Genomic DNA, 26,210 nt, shown 5'->3' with positions numbered 1-26,210 from the left:
TGATTTATTCCAATAGTTTCTCTCATGTGTTTTCTATTTAAATATTTATTTCAAGTTAAGGTTTTACTCTGTAAAACGGTCTACATGGACCTAGAACTCGCAGTCGTTCCGCCTCAGATTGATGGAATTACAGGCATATGCCAGCATGCCTGGTCTTTGTTAGTCATCTTTGTTTGAGACACAGTCTTACTGTATATTCCTAGGTGGCCAAGCCATCTTCTCAGCTTCCACCATCCCCTTTCTGGTTTGTTTCTTGAGACAGGGTCTTGCTGTCGGACTTCTTATTTCTCCTTTGGAGAGCTGTCTATTCCCCCCTACTCCTTTCCTACCTTGTTGCTGGGTTGCCAGTGTTCTTCATATATTCTGGGGTTTACCTTTTCTGTAGAGGTTGGAAATGTCTTCTCCCATTCCATAGGTGGCCTCTTTACTCTGCTGATTGCTTTGTTTGTTTTGCAAAGCTTTCAAGTTTGCTGTAGTCCCATTTATCTGGTTTCTTTTGTTGTTTTTTTGTTTGTTTGTTTGGTTTTTTGAGACAGGGTCTCTCTGTGTAGCCTTGGCTGTCCTAGACTCAATTTGTAGACCATGCTGGCCTCAAACTCACAGTGATCCACACTGCTTCCCGAGTGCTGGGACTAAAGGCGTGAGCCACCACACCCGGCCCCCATTTGTCTGTTTTTGTTGCTTCTATTTATTACCCGTGCTTTTGCTGTGTTGAAGTCTTTGCCAGTGTCAGGAAGCTTTTCCTCCAGGAGTTTAGAGCTCTATGCTTAGGTCTTTAATCCAGTATTAGTCTCTCAAGGTGCTCTGTGTATTTCAGGCCTCAGATTGAAGCCTTTCTTTACAGTGGCTCTGCTTAAACTTGCTGTGTTCAACTTTGGGTTTTGTACTTTCTTCTCTCCATCTCTTCTTCCTTTCTGCCCTTATGGTTTGAAGATCTTGGACATTCATAGTTTGCTTCGTAAGTGTTGTATTTTAGTAGCGTGGTACTGAATTAATTTTCAGTGCTTTCTCACTCCTTGATTATCAGGAAGAAGATGAGCCTGAAGTCCGAGCGCCGGGGAATTCATGTGGATCAGTCTGAGCTCCTGTGCAAGAAAGGATGTGGTTACTATGGCAATCCTGCCTGGCAGGGTTTCTGCTCCAAGTGCTGGAGGGAGGAGTACCACAAGGCCCGGCAGAAGCAGATCCAAGAGGACTGGGAGCTGGCAGAACGGTAAAAGGGCCTCACAAGCTATGTGGAGTGGGGTGTGGCTCCCAGTGACACAACAGATACACAGTCCTGCCATTGCCCAGGCATGCTCATCTCTTGTTGAGAGCTTTATCAGCAGGTCAGCTCGCCATGGGAGGATTCTGTCTTACTTCTCAACAGCGCTTAATGAATCACTTTTAGTGATTTCTTCATTTTGTGTTTGTTTAGTTTATATCTGAATCTGTTGTTCTTACCTCTTTTGAAGGTAAGCATACTTTGTGTTTGTTTATCTTACTTTTTTTTTTTTTTTTTTTTTTTGAGACAGGGTTTCTCTGTGTAGCCTTGGCTGTCCTGGAACCCACTCTGTAGACCAGGCTGGCCTCGAACTTAAGCATTCATCTGTCTCTGCCTTGGGAGTGCTGGGATTAAAGGCGAGGCTGCCACCACCACCTGGCCCTACTTGTTTTATATTTGAGTGTGCTGTCCTTACCTCTTTGGAAGGCAAGCATACTTTATGGTGAAGATGAAATGAGGTCATACATGCGGCATGCCACACCCAGGGTTTGGCCAGTGCCTCTCCAGTATTGCTTTCCTCATTCTTTTGACATGCCCAGCCTGGCAGGAGTGTAGCACAGTGACAAAATGCACAGTAGTCAGCACTGATTTGTTAGTATACATGGTCCTCACATTGAGGACATTTAACTTTTCCTTTAAAACTGGGTTAGTCCAAAGTATTTGTATCATATCCAAATAGAAGTACGACAGCAATTGAAAGGCAGAAGCGCTGGCGAGTGCAGGGCTCTGGCAAATGCCAGGAGTAGAGCTGATCCTTTGCCCTGGCATCTTGCAGTCTGTGATGCTGTCTCAGCAGAAGGGCCAAACCAGACGTTAGCTTTTGCTGCTTTTCCATGGCTAGTTACCTGGTATTTGTTGAGTAACTGCGCTTGCGTTGCTCACATTCACATCTGTGGTGAGCTCAGATTGTGGCATGTGCCCTACTTCCAGGGCCTGTGCCCTAAATGCTGAGCCATCTCTCTGCCCCTTACGTTTTTCTATAGCTCCTGCAATTAAGTGCTAAAGTACAGATACAAATGTGGTAACTTCTTGGATTTGTAGTCTTTCTGGGTTCTCTGCTGCACAATGAATCCAGAATGAGCCAGAGGTTCTTTTCTTCTGCCATACGGGCTTTGGGGATTGCGTTCAGGTCACCAGGCTTGGTGGCAAGTGCCTTTACATCTTGCTGGCTCTTTAATGATATTTTGAGGCAGGCCCTTTCTCTGTGTCCTAACCCTGACTGCGCCCTCACTGCATCATCAAGGATAACCTTGGACTTTGGATACTTCTGCTGTTACCTTCCCAGCACTGGGGGTGCAGGTGTGGGCCGCCATGTACGCAGTGCTGGGAACTGAACTCAGGGCTTTGAGAGTGCTGTGTAAACAGTCTGTCATCTGAGCTGCATCCCAAGCCTTACACTTTTTAGATTCCATTTCTTTCTATCCTTTTTAAGATTTATTTTTGTGTGTATGGGTGCCTGCATGTGTGTCAGTGCACCACATATGTTCAGTGCCTGAGGGGACCAGAAGACGCTGTCAGATCTCCTAGAGCTGGAGTTATAGGAGGTTGTGAGCTGCCATGTGGGTGCTGGGAGCCACGCCTACATCCTTTATAAGAGCAGCAATCTGCCCAGCTCCTGCACTGAATTACTGCATGTGTGAGTGTGCAAATGCCACAGTACTTGTATGGAGGGCGGAGGACAGTGTGTAGGGGTCGGTTCTCCTTACACCCTTTGAGCTCCTAGGATCAAACAAGTTCCTTTAACACACCAAGCCATCTTCTCAGCCCTCCTTAGCCTCATTTCTTCCTTTCCTTTCTTTCTTTCTTTCTTTTTTTTTTTTGTTTTGTTTTTCAAGACAAGGTTTCTCTGTGTAGCCTTGGCTATCCTAGAGATGGTTTGTAGATCAGGCTGGCCTCGAACTCACAGTGATCTGCCTCCCTCTGCCTCCTGAGTGCTGAGATTAAAGGCATGTGCCACCATGCCCCGATGCTTAATATGGTAATTTGAGACAGCGTCTTAGTCTATAACCCAGGCTGCCCTCAAACTCAGTGATATTCCTGCCTTGGCCTCCCAAATGTTGAGATTATAGGTGTAGTGAACATGTATATTTGTTTTTTGTTTTTAATTTTTGAGGTACTAGGGCTTAAACCCCTACATTGAAGGCTTCAACAGGTATAGAAGTCCATCTTAAAGTTATGTGCCCGAGACCTCAGACCCACTTAGTATAGTTAGTTTGTTTATAAAGTTTTCACAGCTCCGTTCTCAGTCATTGAACAAGAACTTTTAGACCCTAGGAAAGCCTGGAGAGGATGCAGATTGTTCACAGCCCTCTCTCTGAATTTCAGACTTCAGCGGGAAGAGGAAGAGGCCTTTGCTAGCAGCCAGAGCAGCCAAGGAGCCCAGTCCCTCACGTTCTCCAAGTTTGAGGAAAAGAAAACCAATGAGAAGACCCGCAAGGTCACCACAGTGAAGAAGTTCTTCAGCGCCTCTTCCAGGGTTGGGTCCAAGAAGGGTAATTTCCTCTTTTCTTCTTCCGTGCCATAGCAAGCTGCCGACCAGGTCTAGGGGCAGGTGGGTCAGCCTAAGAGAACTCTACTCCACTTTAACCTACTGTGTAGTTCACCTTAGATTTGGAATCTTCCTGCCCCCATCTCCTGGAGTAAGAGGCATTATCCCTATGCCTGCCTTCTTCGCCTCTTCAGAGTTAGGAGCTCAACTTTTAAAAATTGTAGCAGTTTTGTATGTAGAAAACTTCCGAGGGTGAGGAGCTCAAAGTATTTACAAATCCTTCATTTCTAAGTGAGGGAGTTGTTGGTTGTTGCTTCACAGGTGACATAGTTTGCAGGGTGGGCTTTCCCTTTCCTCCTGATTGCTCGCTGGGCCTTTGTGTGAGTACACTCAGCTGACATGCAGGGCATTTTCACCTTGGAGTCTAGAGCAGTGGTCAACTTTGTTATTCTGTGACTTTATTTTACTTCCTTAATGCGTGGAGCCTTTGCCCTTCTTAGTTTATTTATATTAGCAGCACAAAAGAAAGCTCAGGAGCTTGGTTGCAAACAAAGCACAGTCTTCCAAGGAATTTGAAGAATTTGTGTGTGGGGAAAATGTGCCTTTGTGTGGGTATGTATGTGCATTTGTGTGTAAGTGGTGTGGAGATGCTGGGTCAGCACTGGGTATCTTCTCTGACTATGCTCTGTCTTATTGTTTGAGACAGGGCATCTCAGTGAACCTGGGGCTCACTAATTGGGTAAGCTAACTGCCTGTGAGCTCCATCATCTGCCACCCCTTTGCTGGGATTACATGACAGACCACCTGACAGGGTTTCTCTGTGTAACAGCCCGGGCTTTTCCTGGACTCTGTTTGTAGACCAGGCTGGCCTCTAACTCACAGCGATCCACCTGTCTCTGCCTCCTCAGTGCTGGGATTAAAGGCGTGCGCCACTACCACCCAGCTTCTTTGGCTTTTTAAACTGTTATTATCACTATTTTTTATGTGTATGAGTGTGTGCATGTTAGTACCATGCACACAGAGCCTAGAAGAAGGCATTGGGTCTACTGAAGCTGGAGTTATGGTGGCTAAGAAGCATTCAGTATGGGTGCTGAGAACTAAACTGGAGTCTTCTGAAGGAGCCGTATGTACTCTTAGCCACTAATCCATCTTTAGAGCCCCTCCTGGGCTGATTTAGGTAGACATAAACAGATGCTGAGGTCATAACAGGGTGGTACAGCGCAGTTACAAAGAGCTTGCCTGAGCTGGAGATTCCAGTATGTTTTCAAATTCCAGCTCTTCTTTTCCTAGCCTGTGGCTTTGGACAGGTTAGTGATAAGTTCTCTTAAGATTCATATTTAAGGAGGTAATGTCACCTCCTTATGAAATTAAGACTGGGTGAGTGATGTAATGTCCTCACATCTCAGCTGCTTTGTGTGTCAGTTGTAGGAACACCGCCTGGTTCATGTGAGGACTGCCCAGCAGTCTCTCTGGTAGAAGCACTCACCCCATAGTAGCACCCACTGTAAGCCATTACCATTATTATCTTGTCACATGGACTGGGTGTTCTGTTTCTGGTGTGGAGCATTCTAGAAATTTTAGTTTGGTCATATTGATTCATGGTATTGCTCATACCACACAAACACGACAGAGACAGACAGACAGACACACACACACACACACACAGAATCAGGGAGAATGAGAGAATGAATGTAAGTGTGTGTAGGCCATAGTGAGTGTGAGGGTCAGACAACAAAGTATGAGAGTAGTTTTTGTTTTTAAGATTTATTTATTTATTATGTATACAGTGCTCTGCCTGCTTGTACCCCTGCACACCAGAAGAGGGCCTCAGATCACATTATAGATGGTTGTGAGCCACCATGTGCTTGCTGGGAATTGAACTCAGGAGCTCTGGAAGAGAAACCAGTGCTCTTAACCATGAGTCATCTCTTCAGCCCCAGGAGTAGTATTTTTTCCTTTCATGTGTGGTCTCTGGGACTCAAACTCATGTTGTCAGTAATGGCAGCAAGTTCCTTTACCTGCTGAGCCATCCTGCCTGCCTAGGTATTGTGTTCTTTTTCATCTTTTACTGCTTGCTTTGTCAGTCACTCAGGAGGGTCGAACTCTACAACTGTGCAGTTGTCTTGCACTGCTTACTTTTGTTTTTGCTTTTTGCATTTTGAAGCTGTGTTGTTTTGAAGCTGTGGTGAAGCTGTCTGTATTTTGGGTTGCTGTGCCTTGGAGAGTTGACTCTTTGTTGTGGAATGCCCTTCTTTGTGGTTGAGAGTGAGCTCTTTTTGATGTTTGACCCCTACAGTGTCTCTACTCAGCTTTTTGTTGCTGTGAGTGGGGACTCACTCTGGAGCCCAGGCTGGCCTGGAATCCACATTCTCTGTGCCTCAGCCTCCTGAGCGTTGGGGTTGTTCTGCAGCTTCCATGCCCAGCTTGACACATGGGTTTTAACTTTGACAATTATTACTAAATTGTCCCCTTCAAAGTTCTGCCACTTGCATCCCACCTGCATAGCATAAAGAGGTGGTTGTATTCTTGTCAAGATCAATTTCACATTTTGTCTTAGTTAGGGTTTCTATTGCTGTGAAAAGGCACCATGACCGAGACAACTGTTAAAAAGTGTTTAATTATGGGCTTGCTTATAGTTTCAGACTTAGTCCATTATCCTCGTGGTGGGGAACATGGCGGCACGCAGGCAGACGTGGTGCTGGAGAAGGAGCTCAGGGCTCTACATTTTCATCCACAGGCAGCAGCAGGCAGGGCACCTCTGGGCCTAGTATGGGCTTTTGGAAACTCAAAGCCCAACCCCAGTGACACACTTACTCCAATACCACACCTTCTATCCTTCTAACCCTTTTCAAGAGTTCGCCAACTGGGGACTGATGCAAGGACATGAAACAGCGGGGCCATTCTTCTTCAGACTACCATAGATTTTTATCATTTTGTTGATTCTACTACATTGACTTTTTAACTACTTCATTATTACTAAATTGCTTATTTAACTTTTTGAATGGCATCTTCTTGTGCTTTAATTTGTGTATTTGTTATGCATGAAGTGCCCATCTTCCCTGTTAAGATTCAGTCTTGGAATTGGAGAGATGGCTCAGTGCTCACATGGTGGCCCACAGCTGCCTATAATGTGCCCTGATGCTCTCTTCTGTTATGCAGATGTACATGCAGACAAAGTGCCGACGTGCATAAAATACACAAATAACTGTTATCTGTCTGTCTGTCTATCTAGTGAGGGGTGAGGTATGTCCCCATGTGTGGAAGTCAGAGCTTTTCTCCTAATTAGTGTGAGCTAAGCGTGGTGGCCCATGTCTTTATTCTCAGAATTTAGGAGGAGGAGGCAGCTTGGTCTCTGTGAGTCCATAGCCAGCCTGGCCTACGTACTAAATTTCAGGTCAGCCACGGCTACATAGTGAGGCCCTGTCTGAAAAACAGACAAATAAAAGTATAAAGTTGGCCAATTTTAATACCTTTTGGTTTCTTTTTCTTGTGGGACATGGTGCTAAACCCTTGCAGTCCCAGCACTTAGGAAGCTGAGGTGGGAGGATCCTGTCTCAAAAAGAAAAAACAACCGGGCTGGAGAGATGGCTCAGTGGTTAAGAGCACTGCCTGCTCTACCGGAGGTCCTGAGTTCAGTTCCCAGCAACCACATGGTAGCTCACAACCATCTATAATGTGATCTGATGCCCTCTTCTGCAGATAAAGCACTCATAAGCAATTAAGTAAAATAAACAAATCTTTGCCCGGCATGGTGGCGCACTCCTTTAATCCCAGCACTCAGGAGGCGGAGGCAGGTGGATCACTGTGAGTTGGAGGCCAGCCTGGTCTACAGAGTGGGTCCAGGACAGCCAAGGCTACACAGAGAAACCCTGTCTCGAAAAACAAAAACAACAACAACAACAAAAAAAAAAAAAAAAAGAAAGAAAGAAAAGAAAAGAAAGAAAGAAAGAAAGAAAAAAAAAGCCAAACAAAACATTTTTCTTAGTGTGTGTGGGGTATGTGTGTGTGTGATAGAATCTTGCTGGTGTCAAACACACTGTGTAATCAGGCTGACCTAGATAGAACTTGATCCTCCTGCCTCAGCCTCTTGAGTGCTAGACTTACAGCATGTGCCATTGCACTCAGCTTGGGTGCATTTTCACTGCGAGCAGTGTGACTTGCAAACCGAATGGTGGAGGAGTAAGTTGACCCTTGTATTGTTGGCAGGTGGAGTGTGATTTGAAAGGTTCTCCAGTGTCTTGTGTCACCTGGTATCTTTGTGCTCCCATTGGTCGTTATGTCTGCTGGTGACATTTTGAGACTCAGGTGATGGATGGTCAAGAAAGCTGTTGAAGAAAGGATGCATTTCGGTATTCGAGATTAATGATATAGATCAAAGCATTGTATTTTGATTAAAAGAATGCTAATGAACAGCTTCTATTGAATATCTTTTACTTGCTTTCTGTTAGCTTAAAACACTTAAAAATATATTAGTTGGGTGTGTGACTCTAGAGATAACATTATGCCTTTGTGGGTTTTTTCCTTCTACCTTTATGTGGGCTCTAGCATTTCCCCTTGTTGAGCCATCTTACTGGCCCAAGGTCCGTTGTTTTTAGTTTTTTCATTTTCTCTATTTGATGGGTGTGGCACTGGTACTTTTCCATTGTACTCAGTGCTCATCTCTGTGGAAGCTCTGACTTCAGGGAGTGCCAGGCCTCTTCTCATGTTGCCTTCTAATAGAGCAACCTGCCTCCCTGCAGCTTTAACTCACCTTAATGCAGGTGTTAGATTGGTAGCACAAGTTTGAGAGTTTTTGTTATTACTTGATATGCTTGTTTCTACAGGCTGTGGCTGGCCTGTAACTCACTATATAGACTAGGCAGGCCTCGACTTAGCGAGATAGAGATTAAAGGTTGTAGCCACCATGCCTGACCCTGTGTTTGTAGTTTTAAGAATAGTTATGTCCTACTTCAATTGTTGAGCTCAGTCATTCTCTTGTTCTGCTCTGTGGGTCTCTGGAGTTGAGTTCCTGTTGACAGGCTTGTACAACAAGCTTTTCTACCTCCTGATCCATCTGGGCGTCCAGTAGTTAGGTTTTATGAGACAGGATCTCATGTAGCCCAGGCTGATCTCAAATTCACTAGGCAGCTGAGGATGACCTTGAACTGACCTGGATCCTCCTGCCTCTGCTTCCCGAGCACTGGGGTTATAGTTGAGCACCACCGTGCCAAGCTTATGAGTTAATGAGGCTGACACCCACAGACTGGTACATGCCGAGCAAGCACTTTACCAGCCGAGGACATTTCCAGTCCTGCTGACTATGCTTTAGAGTGTGTAGTTTTACCTACTAATACTTCCTAATTTGCCTTACTGTAAGGAAACACATTCATATGGTTAACTATAAAGTGATAAAAATTTAATTTTGATGAAACATAATTTCATTAATCTTGTTAGCTACATAGAGTAATTCCATACATCTGACTTCTGGGTTACAAAACTTACTGTGTTTAATTTTCCCAGCAGAAATTCAGGAAGCCAAAGCTCCCAGTCCCTCCATAAACCGGCAAACCAGCATTGAGACGGATCGAGTGACTAAGGAGTTCATAGACTTTCTCAAGACCTTCCACAAGACAGGCCAAGAAATCTATAAGCAGACGAAGATGTTTTTGGAAGCAATGCATTATAAAAGGGTAGGTAGGCTGAGACTTACCGCCTGGAAACAAGAGCTGTGGTTTTAGGGAGGGTTAGAGACAACTGTAATCCTGTCATCTTATACCTGAGAGGAACAAGGTGATATTTACCTAAGACAAGCCTTTTAGCTCAGCTAACACCCGACTCCAGGGCCAGTACTTTTCCACTGTGCTCTGGTCACCTCTGTGGAACCTCTACAGTTACAGGGTAATAGGCCAGCCTCACTGGTCTCCTTGTAGACCTTTAGCTCAGCTGTTAGGCCAGTAGCATGAATTAGACTATGTCTGTAATAGCTTGGTTTTCTTTCTGTATTTGGATCCCTCCCCATCTCATCTCCCAGAGAGGAAAACAAGGATCGTGTGAAGAAACAGTGACATTTAGAGTTCAAGCAGGCCGCTTGTGTGTGTGTGTGTCAGGGATGGGGGGGGGGGGGAAACAATTACAGGCTTTTTTAATGTGTAAAAAGTAATGTTGAGGGCTATTTGTTCTTGTACTGGAGTGGTCAAAAGGACAGCTCTACTAAATTTGCGTTTATGCTGCAGTATATACCGAATTCTACTGTGTTTATATTGTATTTACAGGACACCAATCAACTTGGGTTTGTTTTTCTTCTTCTAAGAAGCATAATCTACACTTACTCTGTTAACTGACTTTTTAGTAAGTCTGTGAAAATAAAGAGGCAAGCCTGGTGTGGTGGTGCACGCCTTTAATAACAGCACTCTGCAGGCAGAGGCAGGCGATCTCTGTGAGTTTAAGGCCAGTGAGGTCTACATAGTGAGTTCCAGGTCAGCCAGGGCTGCACAGTAAGACACTATTTGAAATAAATAAACAGAAAAAAAAGTAAGCAAAGAGCTGTTATAGATGCCACCATGCTGTGTGAGCAGGCATCACTAATTGATTCTGGAGACCCTGGTAAGCCTCAGATTCCTCTTGCTTTAAGAACTACTGTGCAACTGATTTTTCCATTTTACACTAGCATCAATTGTTCTGTGGTAAGAGCCAGTCTTGTGCTATGTCCTGTGTGTCTTTGGTGTCTGGTGTCTATGATGGATCACACACCGGATACAGTAAGATGAACTTCTGAAAGTTACATTTGTTTATTTATTTGTCTATTTATTATTTATTTGAATGTTTGTATGTGTATTTGTAAATAGGCATGCATGCTTGGCCAGAGGGCAGCTTTCAGGAGTCTGTACTTTCCACCCACCATGTGGGTCCCAGGGATCAAGCTTGGGTGGCAGCAGGTGCCCTTACCCACTATGTCACCTCGCCAGGTGTCTGAGGGAATCCCTACAGCCTTTGACTCCAAGTCATACAACCTGTTATTTATACCTGAACTCACATGCTCTAGCTTTATGACAGATCAGATAAATTTATTAAATACAGCTCAGGCGACAGTTCCTGGAGATTTTGCCATGCATATTGAGTCCTTCACATGTGCTCACAAACCTTTCCCCGTGTAAACTTCCTTGGTGTTACTCTAGGCCTACTCAGCATGCCAGCGTAACCATCTGTAGAGACAGCCCACTGACCATTGGTGAACTTGATCTGTGCTCCTATTGCATTAACAGATTGTCCCCACAAACTGCTGAGGTCTAGAGCAGTGACACACTCTTTTTTAAAAAATATATTGTCTGGTCCTGCGTTATTCCTGTTCCTGCAGTCCTATTTATGCCAGGGTTGAGCAACATGCTCCGTATGTGGGCCAAGATTAGACAGTTATTTTCAGAACTGAGTTAAATGTCTTTCCCAGCTATTTGATCTTTGTTAGGAAACACTTTAGCTGAACTTAGACTTTAAAAACTATCCCTACAGCACTCAGGAGGCAGAGGCCAGCCTAGTCTACAAAGCGAGTGCAGGACAGCCAAGGCTACACAGAGAAACCCTGTCTCAAAAAAACCAAAAACAGAAAAAGGAAAAAAAAAAAAAAAGAAAAGAAAAGAAAAAATTAAAGGTGTGTGCTACTATGCTTGGCTAGATTTATTTTTCTTTATGTAGATTTTTACACAAGCCCAGAAGAGGGCATCAAGTTCTCTGGCACAGGAGTTATAGGCAGTTGTGAGCTGTTATGTGGGTACGGGTAACAGAACTCCACCTCTCTGCAAGCGCAGCTAGTATTCCTAACTTCAGAGCCACTTTGCCAGCAACTCCCTTTTTTCTTTTTAAATATATTATTATCTACCAGGTTTTTTTTTTTTTTCATTTGAGGCAGGGTCTTGCCATTTACTTCACACTGGCCTTAAACTTGTAATCCTCTGAAGACTGAGGTTATAACTATGTCCTCCCACATATGTCTCTGTGATTAGCGACCTGATTTAATATGTATAATTGAACCTCTTCATAGTCTTTAGAATGATATGTTTCCATTGCAATGAGAAAAGCAGGTACATAATTAACACAACCTCCTTGCATGAATCACGTCTATAGTCTTCAACACTTGGGAGATTTAGGATAGGATTACCAAGCTTGAAGCCAGCTTGAACTACATAGTGAGTTTGACGTCGGACTGAGCAGTGAAATTCTGTCTCAGAAAACCACCAACAAAAAGGTTTTAAAATTAAGGGAACAAAGGAGGCAGCCTAGGAATATAGCTCAGTGGTATAGAGAGCTCGCCCAGGGCACAAGAGGTCCTAGGTTCAATGCCAGTACTGTGAAAAGAAAGTGGAGAAGGCCACCTGCCAGTGTGGTACATGTCTTTAAACCCAGCCCTCAGGAGGCAGGCAGGTCTCTAAGATCGAGGCTGGCCAGAGCTACACAGAGAAACCCTGTCTCAGAATAAAAAGATAAAAGAAAGAAAGAAAAAGAAAAAGAGGAGGAAAAGGAGAAAAGAAAAATATCACCCCCCCCAAAAGCCAAGTTAACTCTAACCCCAAAAGAAGAAAGAAAGAAAGCAGGGAAGGGGCTGTGTGTTTTTCTCAAAGGATGAAGTTCTGAGTTTAGACTCCACCACCTGAACAAAGACAAACAGCAAAAAGGAGGACAGTGGAGGAGCGTTGCCAAAGAAGCCAGGACTCACAGTGCTTGGTTTCTTTGTTTTTGTTTGTATAAAATTATTTGAACAAAAGAGACTTACTATAAAGAGTTATCTCAAGATGGCTCAGCAGTTACGAGTAAGCCAGTCCTACTCTTTCTGAGGACTGAAAAGTTCAGTTCACAACATCCATGTTGGGGAATTCGCAACTGCTGGTAACTCTAGCTCCAGAGAGTCCAGTGCCCTCTTCTGGCCTCTGCTAGCTCTACACTCATACACATGCCCCTCTGCATACATATTTGTGCACATAATTTAAAGTAAAATAAAATATAGCCAGGTGTGATGGCGCACCCTTTAATTCCAGTACCTGAGAGACAGAGACAGGCAGATTCCTGAGGACAGCCTGGTCTACAGAGTGAGTTCCAAAAGCCAGGGCTATAGAGAGAAACCCTCTCTTTTTTAAAAAAAGGCTTCAGTTAGATGGAATACTGGCTGTGGGTTCAGCAGTATGCATAGTCACCTGTTTAGTGCGGTACCTGTAGTATCCCTTTGTCACCTGACAGAGCTTCATGTCTCAAGAATAATCTTATTTTTTTTCAAATTATTTTTATTTTATTATTTAATGTATATGGCTATTTTGCCTGTATATATGTCTGTGTACCTAGTGCCTTCAGGGCCCACTGAGGTCAGAAGAGATCATTGGTTCCTCCAGAACTGGGGTTAGAGACAGTTGTGAGCTGCTATGGGTAGGTATTGGCAATTGAACCTGGGTCCTCTGGAAAAGCAGCCAGTGCTCTAACCACTGAGCTGTCCCTCTAGCCTGTCAAGAGTCATTTTAAAACATGGTGGAAAGCTGGGATTGTGGCACACACCTTTAATCTCTGCACTTAGGAAGGAGAGGCAGAAGAATTGCATCTCTGTGAGTTGGAGACTAGCCTGATCTACATGAGTTACAAGCCAGCCAGAGCTGCACAGTGAGAACTTGTCTCAAAAAGACAAAAGCAAAGGCATGGAGGAAATCCAAAGAGACAATAGAAAACCGTGTTCTCTAATTTAATGAGGTCCACAGCTTGGTGAAGAATTGTTTTTTTCAAGTCTGTTTATATGAAAGCATGTTTAAACCATGCTATTAGACCGGCTGTGTTGATGTAAGCCTGTATTTTAAACACTTGGGAGGCTGAGGTGAGAGGATTACTTGAGCTCACAAATTTGAGACCAGCTTGGACAAAATAATGAGAGCCTGTCTCAAAACCAAAAATCAAAGTAGGTATGGTGTCATGTAGTTTTAACCTCACCACTTACAAAGCAGATGACAGTGAGCTAGAGGCCAGCCTGGGCTATCCTGTGAGGTATAGGACAGCTTGGACTAAAGAGTGTAAACTACACTTACATGTCCTTTTTCTGAAAGGGTTAACCCCTGTATCTTCACTATCCTCGGCATACATTTCCTGTAGTCTGTTAGTAAAACTCGTGTTTATTTATTTATTTATTGTTTTGTTTTTTGAGACAGGGTTCTCTGTATAGCCTTGGCTGTCCTGGACTCACTTTGTAGACCAGGCTGGCTTGAACTCACAGATTTCCACCTGCCTCTGCCTCCCAAGTGCTGGGATTAAAGGCATGTGCCACCACTGCCCGGCCCAAAGTTTATTTTTAAATCAAACTAATCTTCTGAGCTTCTTGATTCAGGTTTTCTTCTGGGTGCTTGCTTTTGTTGCTGCTTTTTAAGGCAGCAGCTTATGCGGCCTTAGACTTGCTATACAGCTGGAGATGAGTTTGAACCTGGGATCATCCTCCCTTCACCTCATTGTTCAATTCAACTTTTAATTTTGTTATTTAGAGGTTTTATTTTATGTGTATGGGTGTTGTGGCTGCATGGTGGTCTGTGTACCACTTGCTTGACTAGTGTTGCCACAGATCAGAAGAGGGCATTGGATCCCCTGGAACTAGAGTTATAGATAGTTATGAACAACCATGTCGGTGGTGGGAACTGAACCCAGGCCCCTCAAAAGAACAGCCAGTGATCTTTACCACTGAGCCATCTCTAGGCCTATAATTCAGGGTTTAGAACACAGTTCCCATAAGGCTGGAGAGCTGGCTCAGTGGTTAGGAGGGCTTACTGATCTTGTAGAGGGCCCAGGTTCAGTTCTCAGCACTCATGGCTTGGCTGCTCACCACTGTTGGTGGACCTGACACCTTTTGTTTTTTTGCTTCTGAGTGCACCAGCCATGCATGTTGTGCACATGCATATGTGCAGGCAAAGACAAATACTAAATCCTTAAAAAAAAAACAAAAAAAAAAACCCCAATTTCTATATGAGCAGCTACTGTGCTGCCTCATTCTCCTTACTAAGAAAGTGGTCACATGTAACATAGGACTTTTGTCTGTTTGTTGTTGTTAGTTTTGTTTGCTTGGACAGCCTTTTTATTAAATCTGCTACTGCCAGGCATGGTGGCTCATGCCTTGGAAGCACTTGGAAGCCAGAGGCAGAGGGAGCTCTGAGTTCTAGCGTAGTGTGGCGTACATATGGAGTTCCAGGATAGCCTGGGCTACATAAAGAGACTATCTCAAAGAACAAAACAAGGGGCTGGAGAGATGGCTCAGGCGTTAAGAGCACTGAGGTTCAGGTCCCAGCACCCACATGGCAGCTCACAACTCTCTGTAGCTCCCGTTCTGACACCCTCACACAGACGTGCATGCAGGCAAACACCAGTGCACATAAAGTAAAAACAGAAACCAGCTGTTGCTGATGAGTTTGTATTAGTTTACAGCTTGCCTTGTGCTATTGCTTATAGAAGGTGTTTTTCTGTGTTTAGGTGGAGAGATTATAGTTTAACGTGTGGCTGCGTCTTCATTATCTTATGCTTTCCCAGAATAAATAGGAAGATAACGGCCCTCCTGTACTTCAAAAACATTTTACTGAACACTTCACTTTTTCTTTTTTGTTTTGTTTTGTTTTTTTGAGACAGGATTTCTCTGTAGCCCTGGCTGTCCTGAACTCACTTGTAGACCAGGCTGGCCTTGAACTCATAAAGATTCACCTGCCTCTGCCTCCAAGTACTGGGATTAAAGGCATGTGCCACCATGCCTGGCTGAACACTTCACTCTTAATGTATTTATTTATTTTTGAGTCAAGGTCTTGTGTAGCCTACACTGACCTTGAACTCCTGATTCTCCTGCCTCTACCTCCCAGTGCTGAATCACTCATGTACAGCCCTGGTTTACACTGTGCTGGGGACCAGTCCCAGGACTGTTTGTGTTCTAGTTGAGTCCTCTACCCACTGGGGCACATGGCCAGCACCCGCTTCACTATTCTAAACCTAATAGTAGTTTGCCCTATCTGGTCACTGTTAGAAACCAGAAGATGTGTCTGGAACAAACTCCTCACAACAGGCTTTAACTCCTTTTTTTATTTTTTATTTATTTTTAAATTTTTAAATTTTTTTTCGAGACATGGTTTCTCTGTGTAGCCTTGGCCATCCTGGACTCACTTTGTAGACCAGGCTGGCCTTGAACTCACAGTGATCCGCCTGCCTCTGCCTCCCGAGTGCTGGGATTAAAGGTGTGCGCCACCACACCCGGCTCCAGGCTTTAACTCTTGAGGAAGCTGAGAGGAAGTAGCACAGACATAGTTTCAAAATTAGAAGCAGTGTGGTCTCACTGACATGCAGAAGCTGAAAAAGTCAATGTTGGAGTAGAGTGCAGAACAGTGTCTCCAAAGTGTTGGGCAGCGAGGCAGAGGGGTGAGGAAAGGAGGCCAGGCACTAGGGAGTACTTAGATAGCTTAAACCTCCCAGGTTCTTCTTCTTTTAAATTTAGGTTTTTAGGGGGCTGGAGAGATGGCTCAGAGGTTAAGAGCACTGACTGCTCTTCCAAAGGTCATGAGTTCAATTCCCAGCAACCACATGGTGGCTCACAACCATCTCTTCTGGCCTGCAGGCAGAATGCTGTATACATAATAAATAAATAAATCTTTTTAAAAAATAAATTTAGGTTTTAAAAAAAAGTGTGTGTGTGTGTGTGTGTGTGTGTGTGTGTACGCATGCGCGCATGTAGGTTCCCAAAGAGGTCAGCAGAGGGTATGGGAATACAAGAGCTGTCCCTACAAGCTGTTGTGAGTCACTTGGTGTTGGTACTAGAACTTAATCTTGTCCTCTGGAAGAGCAGCTGGTGTTCTTAGCATCTGAGCTGTCTCTCTAGCCTCTCTGATGTTCTTAAGCACAGTAGCAAAACTATGGTTGTTGACAGTTAACGGTTTACTTGTAAAATTACAAGTGGAGAGGAGCTTGGGTGTTCCTGCTACAGCACAGTGGCAGTCTAGGACCACATGCTGGGTGCCTCGGACTGTTGGCCCCACCTTGTATAGATGCACAACTATACCCATGAATTTATTTGATTTTTGGTTTTTCGAGACAGGGTTTCTCTGTGTACCCTTGGCTGTCCTGGACTCACTTTGTAGACCAGGCTGGCTTCGAACTCACAGCGATCCGCCTGCCTCTGCCTCCTGAGTGCTGGGATTAAAGGCATGTGCCACCACGCCCGGCTCTTGTTTTATTTTTTAAGGACAGGGTTTCTCTGTAGTTCTGGCTGTCCTGGAACTTGCCGTGTAGACTGGCCTACACAGCAAGACCCTGTCATGAAAAATTAACAATGGTAACAATGGTGGTGATGATAATGTAAATGAAATAAATGGAGTGTGTACAAATTATATGTACATGCAGTGAAATGTAATGATCATGAGGAGTAGGTTTTTTATCTTGTAGAATATTTGTAAATTGTAAATGCTTTTAGAATCCACTCAATGCAAGGAGTGTGTTTTAGAAACTTGTTTAAATTTAGTGCTCTCAAGTTTTTCAGCTGTTTACCTGTCTCTTGTTTGTTGATTCCAGGATTTAAGCATTGAGGAACAGTCAGAGTGTGCTCAGGATTTTTACCAGAATGTGGCTGACAGAATGCAGACTCGTGGGAAAGGTACTGTGTTGTCAGCCAGCTGTTACGGGGCAGCTGGTCACAGCTCATTAGCTGTGCTCACCTCCTCTTATTGGCTGGCTGGTGCCCATGCCATCTTGCCAAAGTACTGAACTGACATTGGCAGCTGCCCCATACCTAGCAACGCCTTTGAATGCCCCCCCTATGTCTGACCAGGGAAGTCAGGTAGTATTTTGAGTGATGTAATATCTATATTTTGGGTAAAGTGAGGAAGATCAGGAAGGTTTCTATGTGAATTCCCCACCTTGGATCTACCATTTTGGCCATCATTGTTTATGATGACATAACCCTAAGAGAGTTGGAGGCAGAAAACAATTGAGACCCACTGACTTTGAGCTTTGGGTTTGCAGAGATTCTCCGGGACTGGCCTTCTGTTGGCACTATACTGTAGAATGTGTTTTGCGTATGTATGATGTCCATGTGTGTGCTTCAGAGAGAACATGGGAGCTTTTTGGGAAACCCCAGAAGAGTGGAGATTTGCACACTTGGCAGCCTTGGGAACGCCAAGTGTTTTGCCAGTGTAGCAATAGAGAGAGAGAGACCCACAAGGAAGTCTTCCCACTTGGCAGGGCATACACCTGTTAGGTTCCAGTGAAACAGCTTAGCCGATAGCTGGGATTCTGTAAGGTGTAGTTTAAAAGTTGTGAACCACCATGCCTGGTGTATACAGTCCTAGGGTATATATGCGCGCTCAGCAAGCGCTCTACTAATTGGGCCACATCCCCAGCCAAATAGATGGGAAATTCTTTGTTTGTTTGTTTGTTTGGTTTTTTGAGACAGAGTTTTCCTGTGTATCAGCTCTAGCTGTCCTGGAACTCTCTATAGACCAGGCTGGCCTCGAACTCACGAGACCCACCTGCCTCTGCCTCCCAAGTGCTGAGATTAAAGGCGAGCGCCACCATGCCCGGCCTAAATGTGAAGTTTTAATGTGATGTTTGTAGTTTCTTTACTGGGTATGTTTACAGAAATTGTAATAGTCATCATCATCATCATATGCTGTGTGGGACATACTATAGAAAGCCTTGATCTGAAACCCTCCTCTTGAGCTCCTGCCCATCTGTGTACCCCAGTGCCTCCAGAGAAAGTGGAGAAGATAATGGATCAGATCGAGAAGTACATCATGACCCGTCTCTATAAATTCGTGTTCTGCCCAGAGACTACTGATGATGAGAAGAAAGATCTCGCCATTCAAAAGAGGATCAGGTGGTTGCCGTGCCTGTCTTTCCTTTCTCTAGAGTGGAATGATAGCGTGTGGGCAGTAGTGTGTGTGAGCCTCCGTGGGCTTCTCAGCCCGGCTCACGGTAGCCTGCTTCTCTGTCTGACCACAGTTGACTGGAGATAGGACCCGTGTTGGGTATGTGAGATATGCTAGATCACGTTTCAAGGCACCCGAGAACTTGATTTCTTATTTCCTTGTGTTGTCAGGCGGGCAACTGTGACTGTCCCTTTTGGGCAATGGATGTCGTCTTTCCTCCTTCCTGCCCTGCTGGGTGCATTCCCCAGGCATCCCAGCAGGCACATGTTTGCTACGCTGAACAGATGGTGATTGCTGACCCTTTCTTAGGGAATTGGCACAGTGAACTCAGACCCTGAATTCAGTGGCAGTGGGATACTTAGTAACATGCCACCTGTATCAGTTACTTTTTCACTGTTGTGGCAAAATACTTGACAGAAACAACTGAAGAGAGGAATTATTTTGGGTTGGGGTTTAGGAGAGCATATAGCTCATCATGCTGGGGACGGCAGGGCTGTGGCAGGGACATGCAGCTGGGGCTCCCTCTGACTCCCTGGATCAGGAAACCTCTTCTTCTCTCTTTATCCTTTCCAGACTTACTTCATGTGTACATGTATGTGCCTGAGTGTGTGTTATGTGTTCCATAAAGATGAAAGGCGCAGCAATGCAAAGTTTTGGGCATTTGTCAAACGCTCTTTTAAATGATGCTGTGATACAAATAGGAGAGTTGACAGTTGATGGGGCGGAGTTGGTGGAGAGAAGCCATCCAGGAGGGTCAGATTGGCAAGTGCTTGGGATATGTGTAGGTTATGAGGATTAGAGTAGTTTATTTTAGTTTATTGTTAGAGTAGTAGCAGTTTAGATTCTGCCCAGTGTAGTGCTTGCAGCTTTGAATTACGTTTCAGTCTCTTTGTGTCAGTTATTGGCATCCTAGGCCGAACAGATACAATTAGCTGTAACAGTTCCATGTGCACACAGGAGCCCATGGAGGTCAGAAAAGGCATTGGGTCCCTTGGATCTGGAGTTAAAGATGGTTTTGAGCCTCCATGTGGGTGCTGGGAACTGGACTCAGGTCCTCTACAAGAATAGATTGTAGCCAGGCATGGTGGCAACACGCCTGTAATTCCAGCACACAAGGAGGTAGAGGCAAGCAGATCTTTGTGAGTTCCAGGCCAACCTGGTCTATGGAGCAAGTCCAGGAAAGCTAAAGCTACACAAAGAAACCCTGTCTGGGAAAAACAAACAAACAAAAACAAACAAACAAACAAAAAGATGGTGCTCTTAAGCTCTGATCCATCATCTTTCCAGCCTCTTTCCTTTGTCTTTTGAGACAAGAGTTTCATGTAGTTGTGGTTAGCCTTGATCTCCTGATCTTCTTGTCGCATGCTGGATCACAGGGGTGCCCACCTTTATTAGCGAGTCCCTATCCTGTGAGTGGGGCCACTGGAATTTAGGGTAGATCTTATCTCCTTAGTTAATGTGCTCTAACTGCCTTCAGTGGTGAGGCCAGAGGTGTCCTCTAGGGGATTCTACATCAAAAGATTAGCCATCACCTCACCCAAGTGTGACAACAGCTCCAAGTCTGACTCCTAGGTATAGTCTGGAGGCCCCTGTGTCCTTCCCTGGGGAACCCCAAATGAAGTCTAGTACATGGAGCTGCGGCACCAGAAATGACACCGGGCAGATTCACAACAGAGTCCAAGGCCAGGGCCTGGAACTTAGATGATGTTAGATTGAGTGGTAGGTTGAGAGCATTAGCCATGCTGATAGAAAACTCAGCAGCAGAGGCCAGCATAAGGTCAGGGTGAGCCAGGGCGTGACTCAGGTTGTGGGGACGTACGTCATCATCCTCAGAGGCCCCCGCGTATCTTCAACATGGAAGGAAGGCAGGGTGTAACAGTGCAGGACGAGCTGTGGTCTATGAGGACAACAAATAGCAGATTGTCAGTCTTCACAGCAGAGTCTCCTTTGAGCTAAGAGGTTCTGTCCTCTGTTGTGATAGGTACAGAAGCCGAGTGGCATTTTAGGGCTTTATTTCCTAGTGTCAGCTAAGCTCCTTGTATGGTCAAGAATCGTGTGCTTGAACTAGGAGTTGCCTAGTAAGGCAATGGTACCCCTGTTTTCCTTTGATTGAAGGAAGCTCCTGTCTACCTTCTGTTCTTGATCTCTTCCTGACCACCCCTCTCTCTGCAGGGCTCTGCACTGGGTGACACCTCAGATGCTCTGTGTCCCTGTCAATGAGGAAATCCCTGAAGTGTCTGACATGGTGGTGAAAGCGATCACAGGTCAGTGGGGCTGAGAGCTTTACATCTGATGGTCTCCATAGGTTAACATGCTGCTGCAATACAACCCATAGCAAAGCCCTTAACAGCTCTCCTCCCTTCCCTCCTCCCTTCCCCCTTCCCTTCCCTCCTCCTTTCTTTTGTTCATTCACTTAAGACAGGATCTCATTATGTAACCCTGGTTAGCTCGGAACTTGCTGTGGAAGACCAGGCTGACTTCAAACTCAGAGCTGTCTGCCTCTGCCTCTGCTTTCCTGAGTGCTGGGGGCTACACACTATAGCAAGTAAACTCCTTTTCCCCTTCTTGTTTTGTGATCAAGTTCTCTCTGTCTCTCCTTCTCCCTCATTTAAAATTTTTTTCTTTTTCTTTTATTTTATTAATTTATTCTTATTACATCTCAATGAAAAAAATTTTTTTAATTTTTTTTTCTGAGACAGGCCTTCTCTGTGTAGTCCTAGCTGTCCTGGAACTTGCTTTGTAGACCAGACTGGCCTCGAACTCATAGAGATCTGCCTGCCTCTGCCTCCTGAGTGCTGGGATTAAAGGTGTGCGCCACCACTGCCCCACTAAGTTTTCTCTTTTTTACCTGAACTACTTTTGACATATTTATAAAATTATATGTTTACTTTATGTGCATTGGCGTTTTGCTGGCATTATATCTATGGAGGGTGTCAGATCCTGGAGTTACAGACAGCTCTGAGCTGTCATGTGGGTACTGGGAATTAAACCTGCGTCCTTTGGAAGAACATCTAGAGTTCTTAACTGCCGGGCCATTGCTCCAGCCCCTGCTTTTGATATTTAAAAAAAAAATGACTTATTTATTTTTATTTTATGTTCTTGTTTGTTTGCTTGTTTGTTTGTTTGTTTGTTTTTTGAGACAGGGTTTCTCTGTGTCACCCTGGCTGTTCTGGTCTCACTTTGTAAACCAGGCTGGCCTTGAACTCACAGTGATCCACCTGCCTCTGCCTCCTGAATGCTGGGATTAAAGGTGTGCGCCACCACGCCCAGTTACTTTTATTTTATGTGCATTGGTGTTTTGCCTGCATGTATGTCTGTGTGACTTAGGTTACAGACAGTTGTGGACTGCCATGGAAATGTTGGGAACTGAGCCATGGTCCTCTGGAAGAGGATCCAGTGTTCTTAACTGCTGAGCCATCTCTTCAGACCCATGCTTTTGATATATTTTTAAAGTGACATTTCTTTTTTATGTATCCTTCCTATCTATCTATCTATCTATCTATCTATCTATCTATCTATCTATCTATATCTATCTGTCTATGTATCTATGTATAGGGGCCACATACTAGTTGTTGAGTGTGAGGACAAAGGACACTTGTGGGAGTCAGTGCTCTCCTCCCACATTGTGTACCACAGGGCTCAGACTCAGGCTGTCTGGTGTGGCAAGTACTCTTACATACCAACCCATCTTGCTTGTCATTATTTGATCATTGAGCTCAACTAAGGTCAAATACAGCTAGAAATGACAGTGACTACTATTCTTCTCCACTCCAGTCAGCTCTTCTGGCTTTTATGTCTAAGAAAGGGCTTGTCAGTAGTCATATCCCTAAGAAGCAGTGTGCACAGCGAAGACTTTCCAACCTGACTTTAGAGGTATATTAGGAGAGGCGAGTGATGGGCTCAGCTGACTAAGCCTTCTGTTCCCTCCAGTACTGCATTAATTACCTGGGTGTGGTGGTGCATCCTTGCTACATAGGGAACTTGGGGCCAGCCTAGGCTATAAATATAAGCCTCAGTTGCAAAGATAAAAACAAAAAAAGCAAGCAAAAAGAAACAGTGAAACACTTTTTAAAGCCTTGCTACCTCTTCCATTGAGCTCGGGCAACTTGCCCATGGGCTTCTTTCCCACTGTGCCTTCTGCTCTCCACACGATCTTGGATAGTCAGGCAGCAGCACCTCTGATGCTTGCTGACCCACATTGGAGACTGATGGTCTACGACTGGCATGCCTGGTTCATGCCAGTGCTCTGTACGCATGAATCTGTCTTTACTGCTCTGAGGATCTGAGTTCCTCCCATACTAAGTTAACTGCTGGAGGAGTGTGTAGTGGGGACACCTCTGAATCCTAAAGGATTAAAAACACTTAGTCCGGCGCTGCCCTCCCCCTGTTTAAGATGGTCTCGTGCTGTAGCTCTGCTTTAGCGTCCTATGCTGGGATGCCAGGTGTGTAGCACCTGCCTGTCCAGTTGCTTCTCATGTGGTAACTGCCTTGCGGTGGCACTGTCCCTCTTCTACACAGACATCATTGAGATGGACTCAAAGCGTGTGCCTCGGGACAAGTTAGCCTGCATCACAAGATGCAGCAAGCACATCTTCAATGCCATCAAGATTACCAAGAATGAGCCAGCCTCCGCCGATGACTTCCTGCCCACCCTCATCTACATCGTCCTGAAGGGCAACCCCCCTCGCCTGCAGTCCAACATCCAGTACGTCACTCGCTTCTGCAACCCCAGCCGGCTCATGACAGGCGAGGATGGCTACTACTTCACCAACCTGGTAAGATGTGACTCCCGAAGGCAGGAAGAAGACCTGGGAGGGGACTTACCTGAGGGACGTGACAGGTTAGTTTCGGGTCTGTGACAGCTTAGGGCCCCTGAGGATGCGTGTCTCTCAGAGTGGAGGTCTAGGCACAGTCTACCTCGCTGCACTTCTCCAGGAGTCACAGTCATTCAAAGCAGACCATCATCTCTTTGAGGAGCTGAGGTCTGAGGAGAGCATGCTGCCCGGCTCCTGCCGCTTGTTTGCCATCAGCATCACTACAGCCCGTGTGATCCGCAGCAAGGAGGGACCAGCTGGTTCCAGTGCTGCTGCCTTCAGCGTTGCCACCGACACGAGTGGGGGATATTGGGAAAGGGAAGTTCACTAGATGTGGAAGCTGTCAGAGTTTTGAATAAATGTTTCTCATGTAGTAAGTAAGTTGAGCTAGGGTGAGTTCAAGGCAGGTAACAGACCTATGAATGCTCATAGTTAGGGGCAGCTGGGACTAAAGAGACAGCTGGGAGAGATGACAGAGAAGACAGACTGCAGATTAGAGGGCAGAGTCCACTGAGGGACAAGGACGAAGTGGAGCTGTGAAACCACTGGACCAAATTCTGAAACAAAGAGAAAATCTAGTTTCCAGAAAACTGGGCATGTTAGTACATGCCAGCAAGGGAGAGGATGAGGCGGGTAGATCAAAAGCTTTCGTTACATAGCGAGTCCCTGGCTTAAAAAGAGAGCAAGCCAGGCTTGGTGTCCATGCCTATAATCTCAGGACTCTGGAAGCAGAAGTACGAGGACCTAGAACATCAGGAACTCAAGATCATTCTTGGCTGCGTGGTTTAGGGCTAGCCTGGGCTACCAGTTGTCTCAAAGACACAAGAAAGGGCTGGGATATAGCTTGTGGCGGAACACTTGTCTAGCATGCACAAGGTTCTGGGTTCAGACCCCAGTACTGGGAATGGGGAAAGACAAGAATCTCTCTGTAAGCCAGGCATGGTGGCGCACGCATTTAATCCCAGCAGTCTGGGAGGCAGAGGCAGGAAGAACACTGAGTTTGAGGCTAGGCTGGTCTACAAATCAGGCTAGGGCAGCCAAGGCTACACAGAGAAACCCTATCTCAGAATGAATGAATGAATGAATGAATGATGAATACATAAATTAACTAATTAAAGAAGAAAAAGGGAGTCTACATTCACCTTTCTGCCCTGGCTACCACGCTGCTCTCTTTCCTCTGCAGTGCTGTGCTGTGGCTTTCATCGAGAAACTAGATGCTCAGTCTTTGAATTTAAGTCAGGAGGATTTTGACCGATACATGTCTGGCCAGACTTCCCCTCGGAAGCAGGCGTCTGAGAGCTGGTCCCCCGAGGCCTGCTTAGGTGTGCAGCAAATGTATAAGAACCTGGACCTCCTATCTCAGCTGAACGAACGGCAGGAAAGGATCATAAATGAAGCCAAGAAACTTGAAAAAGACTTAATAGACTGGACGGATGGAATTGCCAAGGAGGTTCAGGACATTGTTGAGAAGTACCCACTTGAGATTAAGCCCACAAACCCACCATTAGCAGCCATCGACTCTGAAAATGTGGAGAGTGACAAGCTCCCGCCCCCTCTGCAGCCTCAGGTGTACGCAGGATGATGTCCTGCTCAGCGCTATAGTTATGTGGGGCCAATTCAGGGAGCTGCTACGTTCAGGTCTGGAGTATGAATTAACTGCTTAAAATTTCAAAGTATTTTTAAGGTACAGTTTTAGGGATTGATTTTTTTGTTTTGTTTTTTCTTTTTTCTTTTTTTCTAGCAGGGGAAGCTTAGTAAATAATAATGAACTATTTATTTGAGTTGGTGAAGTAGGTTTGTGTGAATTCCTGTGGATCTTTTATGTCCTCCCTGATTTTCTCCTGGGCTTCCTCTGTGGTTGACACTGTTGCTGGTTTTGAGAAATCCTGCCTTTTAAAGGATAAAGCAGACGCTACAAAGTCTATGTTGAAATGAATTCTATGTTCCCACACTTCCAGTGTGAAATAATTTTGTAATTGTAAAGATAGAAGATAATGTTAATAAGTAAATATGTAAAATTGTAAATATGTAAAAAAAAATAAGGCTGAGGGAGGGATGGTGTCTGCGTGCATGGTATTTCATGTGCTGATTTTTTTCTTTTTAGGTAAAAATGAAATATATTGAATGTTTGTCTTTAGCACCATTTTCTTTGGTTTGTTCCACTAAAATAATTGGGCTTCACCTTTAACATTATGTTAGCGCTAACTACCCTAACTCCGAGGTCCTTTCAGGTACTTGTTATGAAGTTGTGACACCAATTTTTAGGTCACATAAGTATTGTTCTGGGATTGGGAAGGTGGCTTAGTCTGTAAAGTCCTTTCCACACTAGCGTGAGGACCTGAATTCAATGTCCAGCACCCCTGTAAAGTCCTTTCCACACTAGCGTGAGGACCTGAATTCAATGTCCAGCACCCATGTCAAAACCTCACCATGGTGACAGGCCATGGCTACAGGCACTGCTGGGTGGCAGAGACAGGCAGGCTCCTGGGGCTAGCTGAGTAGCAAGCTTTGCCTTACCTTACCATTGGCTTTCAGGTCCCAGTGAGAGACCCTGTCTAAACAAACAAGACAAATGGCTCTTGAGAAATGACCCCCAAGGTTGACCTCTGTCCTTCACATGCCCACATATGTGCCTGGGCACCTCTACACACACATAAGCACACAGAGTTGCTAGTTAGTACGGTTGACTTTGAACTGTGCTTGTAGCATCCTTTCTCTTATTCATCCAATAAACTTCCTCACCGGTTGTGGGGGTTGTTGCT

The 26,210-nt window shown here is 45.0% G+C and overlaps 1 protein-coding gene across 2 annotated transcripts; it reads left to right on the top strand.

The window, feature by feature from the left end:
• Window positions 1-996: 996 nt before the first annotated feature.
• Window positions 997-25,806, top strand: Rabgef1 (RAB guanine nucleotide exchange factor 1). Of its 2 annotated transcripts, none has more exons than XM_051161369.1 (8): window positions 997-1,213; window positions 3,590-3,756; window positions 9,255-9,421; window positions 17,280-17,361; window positions 18,450-18,582; window positions 20,807-20,898; window positions 23,153-23,409; window positions 24,632-25,806. In XM_051161369.1, the coding sequence occupies exons 1-8, from the start codon at window positions 1,035-1,037 to the stop codon at window positions 25,028-25,030; spliced, it is 1,476 nt and encodes a 491-aa protein (XP_051017326.1). In that variant the 5' UTR covers window positions 997-1,034; the 3' UTR covers window positions 25,031-25,806. The 2 variants fall into 2 exon arrangements, with proteins under 2 accessions (XP_051017326.1, XP_051017325.1); XM_051161368.1 differs by having other exon boundaries at window positions 1,003-1,213; window positions 9,252-9,421.
• Window positions 25,807-26,210: the final 404 nt, after the last annotated feature.

This window comes from Acomys russatus, chromosome 19, assembly GCF_903995435.1.
Source record: "Acomys russatus chromosome 19, mAcoRus1.1, whole genome shotgun sequence".
NCBI lineage: Eukaryota > Metazoa > Chordata > Mammalia > Rodentia > Muridae > Acomys > Acomys russatus.
Note: the sequence above shows the minus strand (reverse complement) of the source record. Positions and strands in the feature narration are given on the sequence as shown.

What these genes read in the sequence shown, in the direction of transcription:
- Rabgef1 (XM_051161368.1), top strand. Translation starts at nt 1,035, where the DNA reads ATGAGCCTGAAGTCCGAGCGCCGGGGAATTCATGTGGATCAGTCTGAG. An exon ending in AATGCAGACTCGTGGGAAAG is followed by an intron (nt 17,362 to 18,449) that starts GTACTGTGTTGT and finishes TGTGTACCCCAG; the next exon opens with TGCCTCCAGAGAAAGTGGAG. An exon ending in GCCATTCAAAAGAGGATCAG is followed by an intron (nt 18,583 to 20,806) that starts GTGGTTGCCGTG and finishes CTCTCTCTGCAG; the next exon opens with GGCTCTGCACTGGGTGACAC.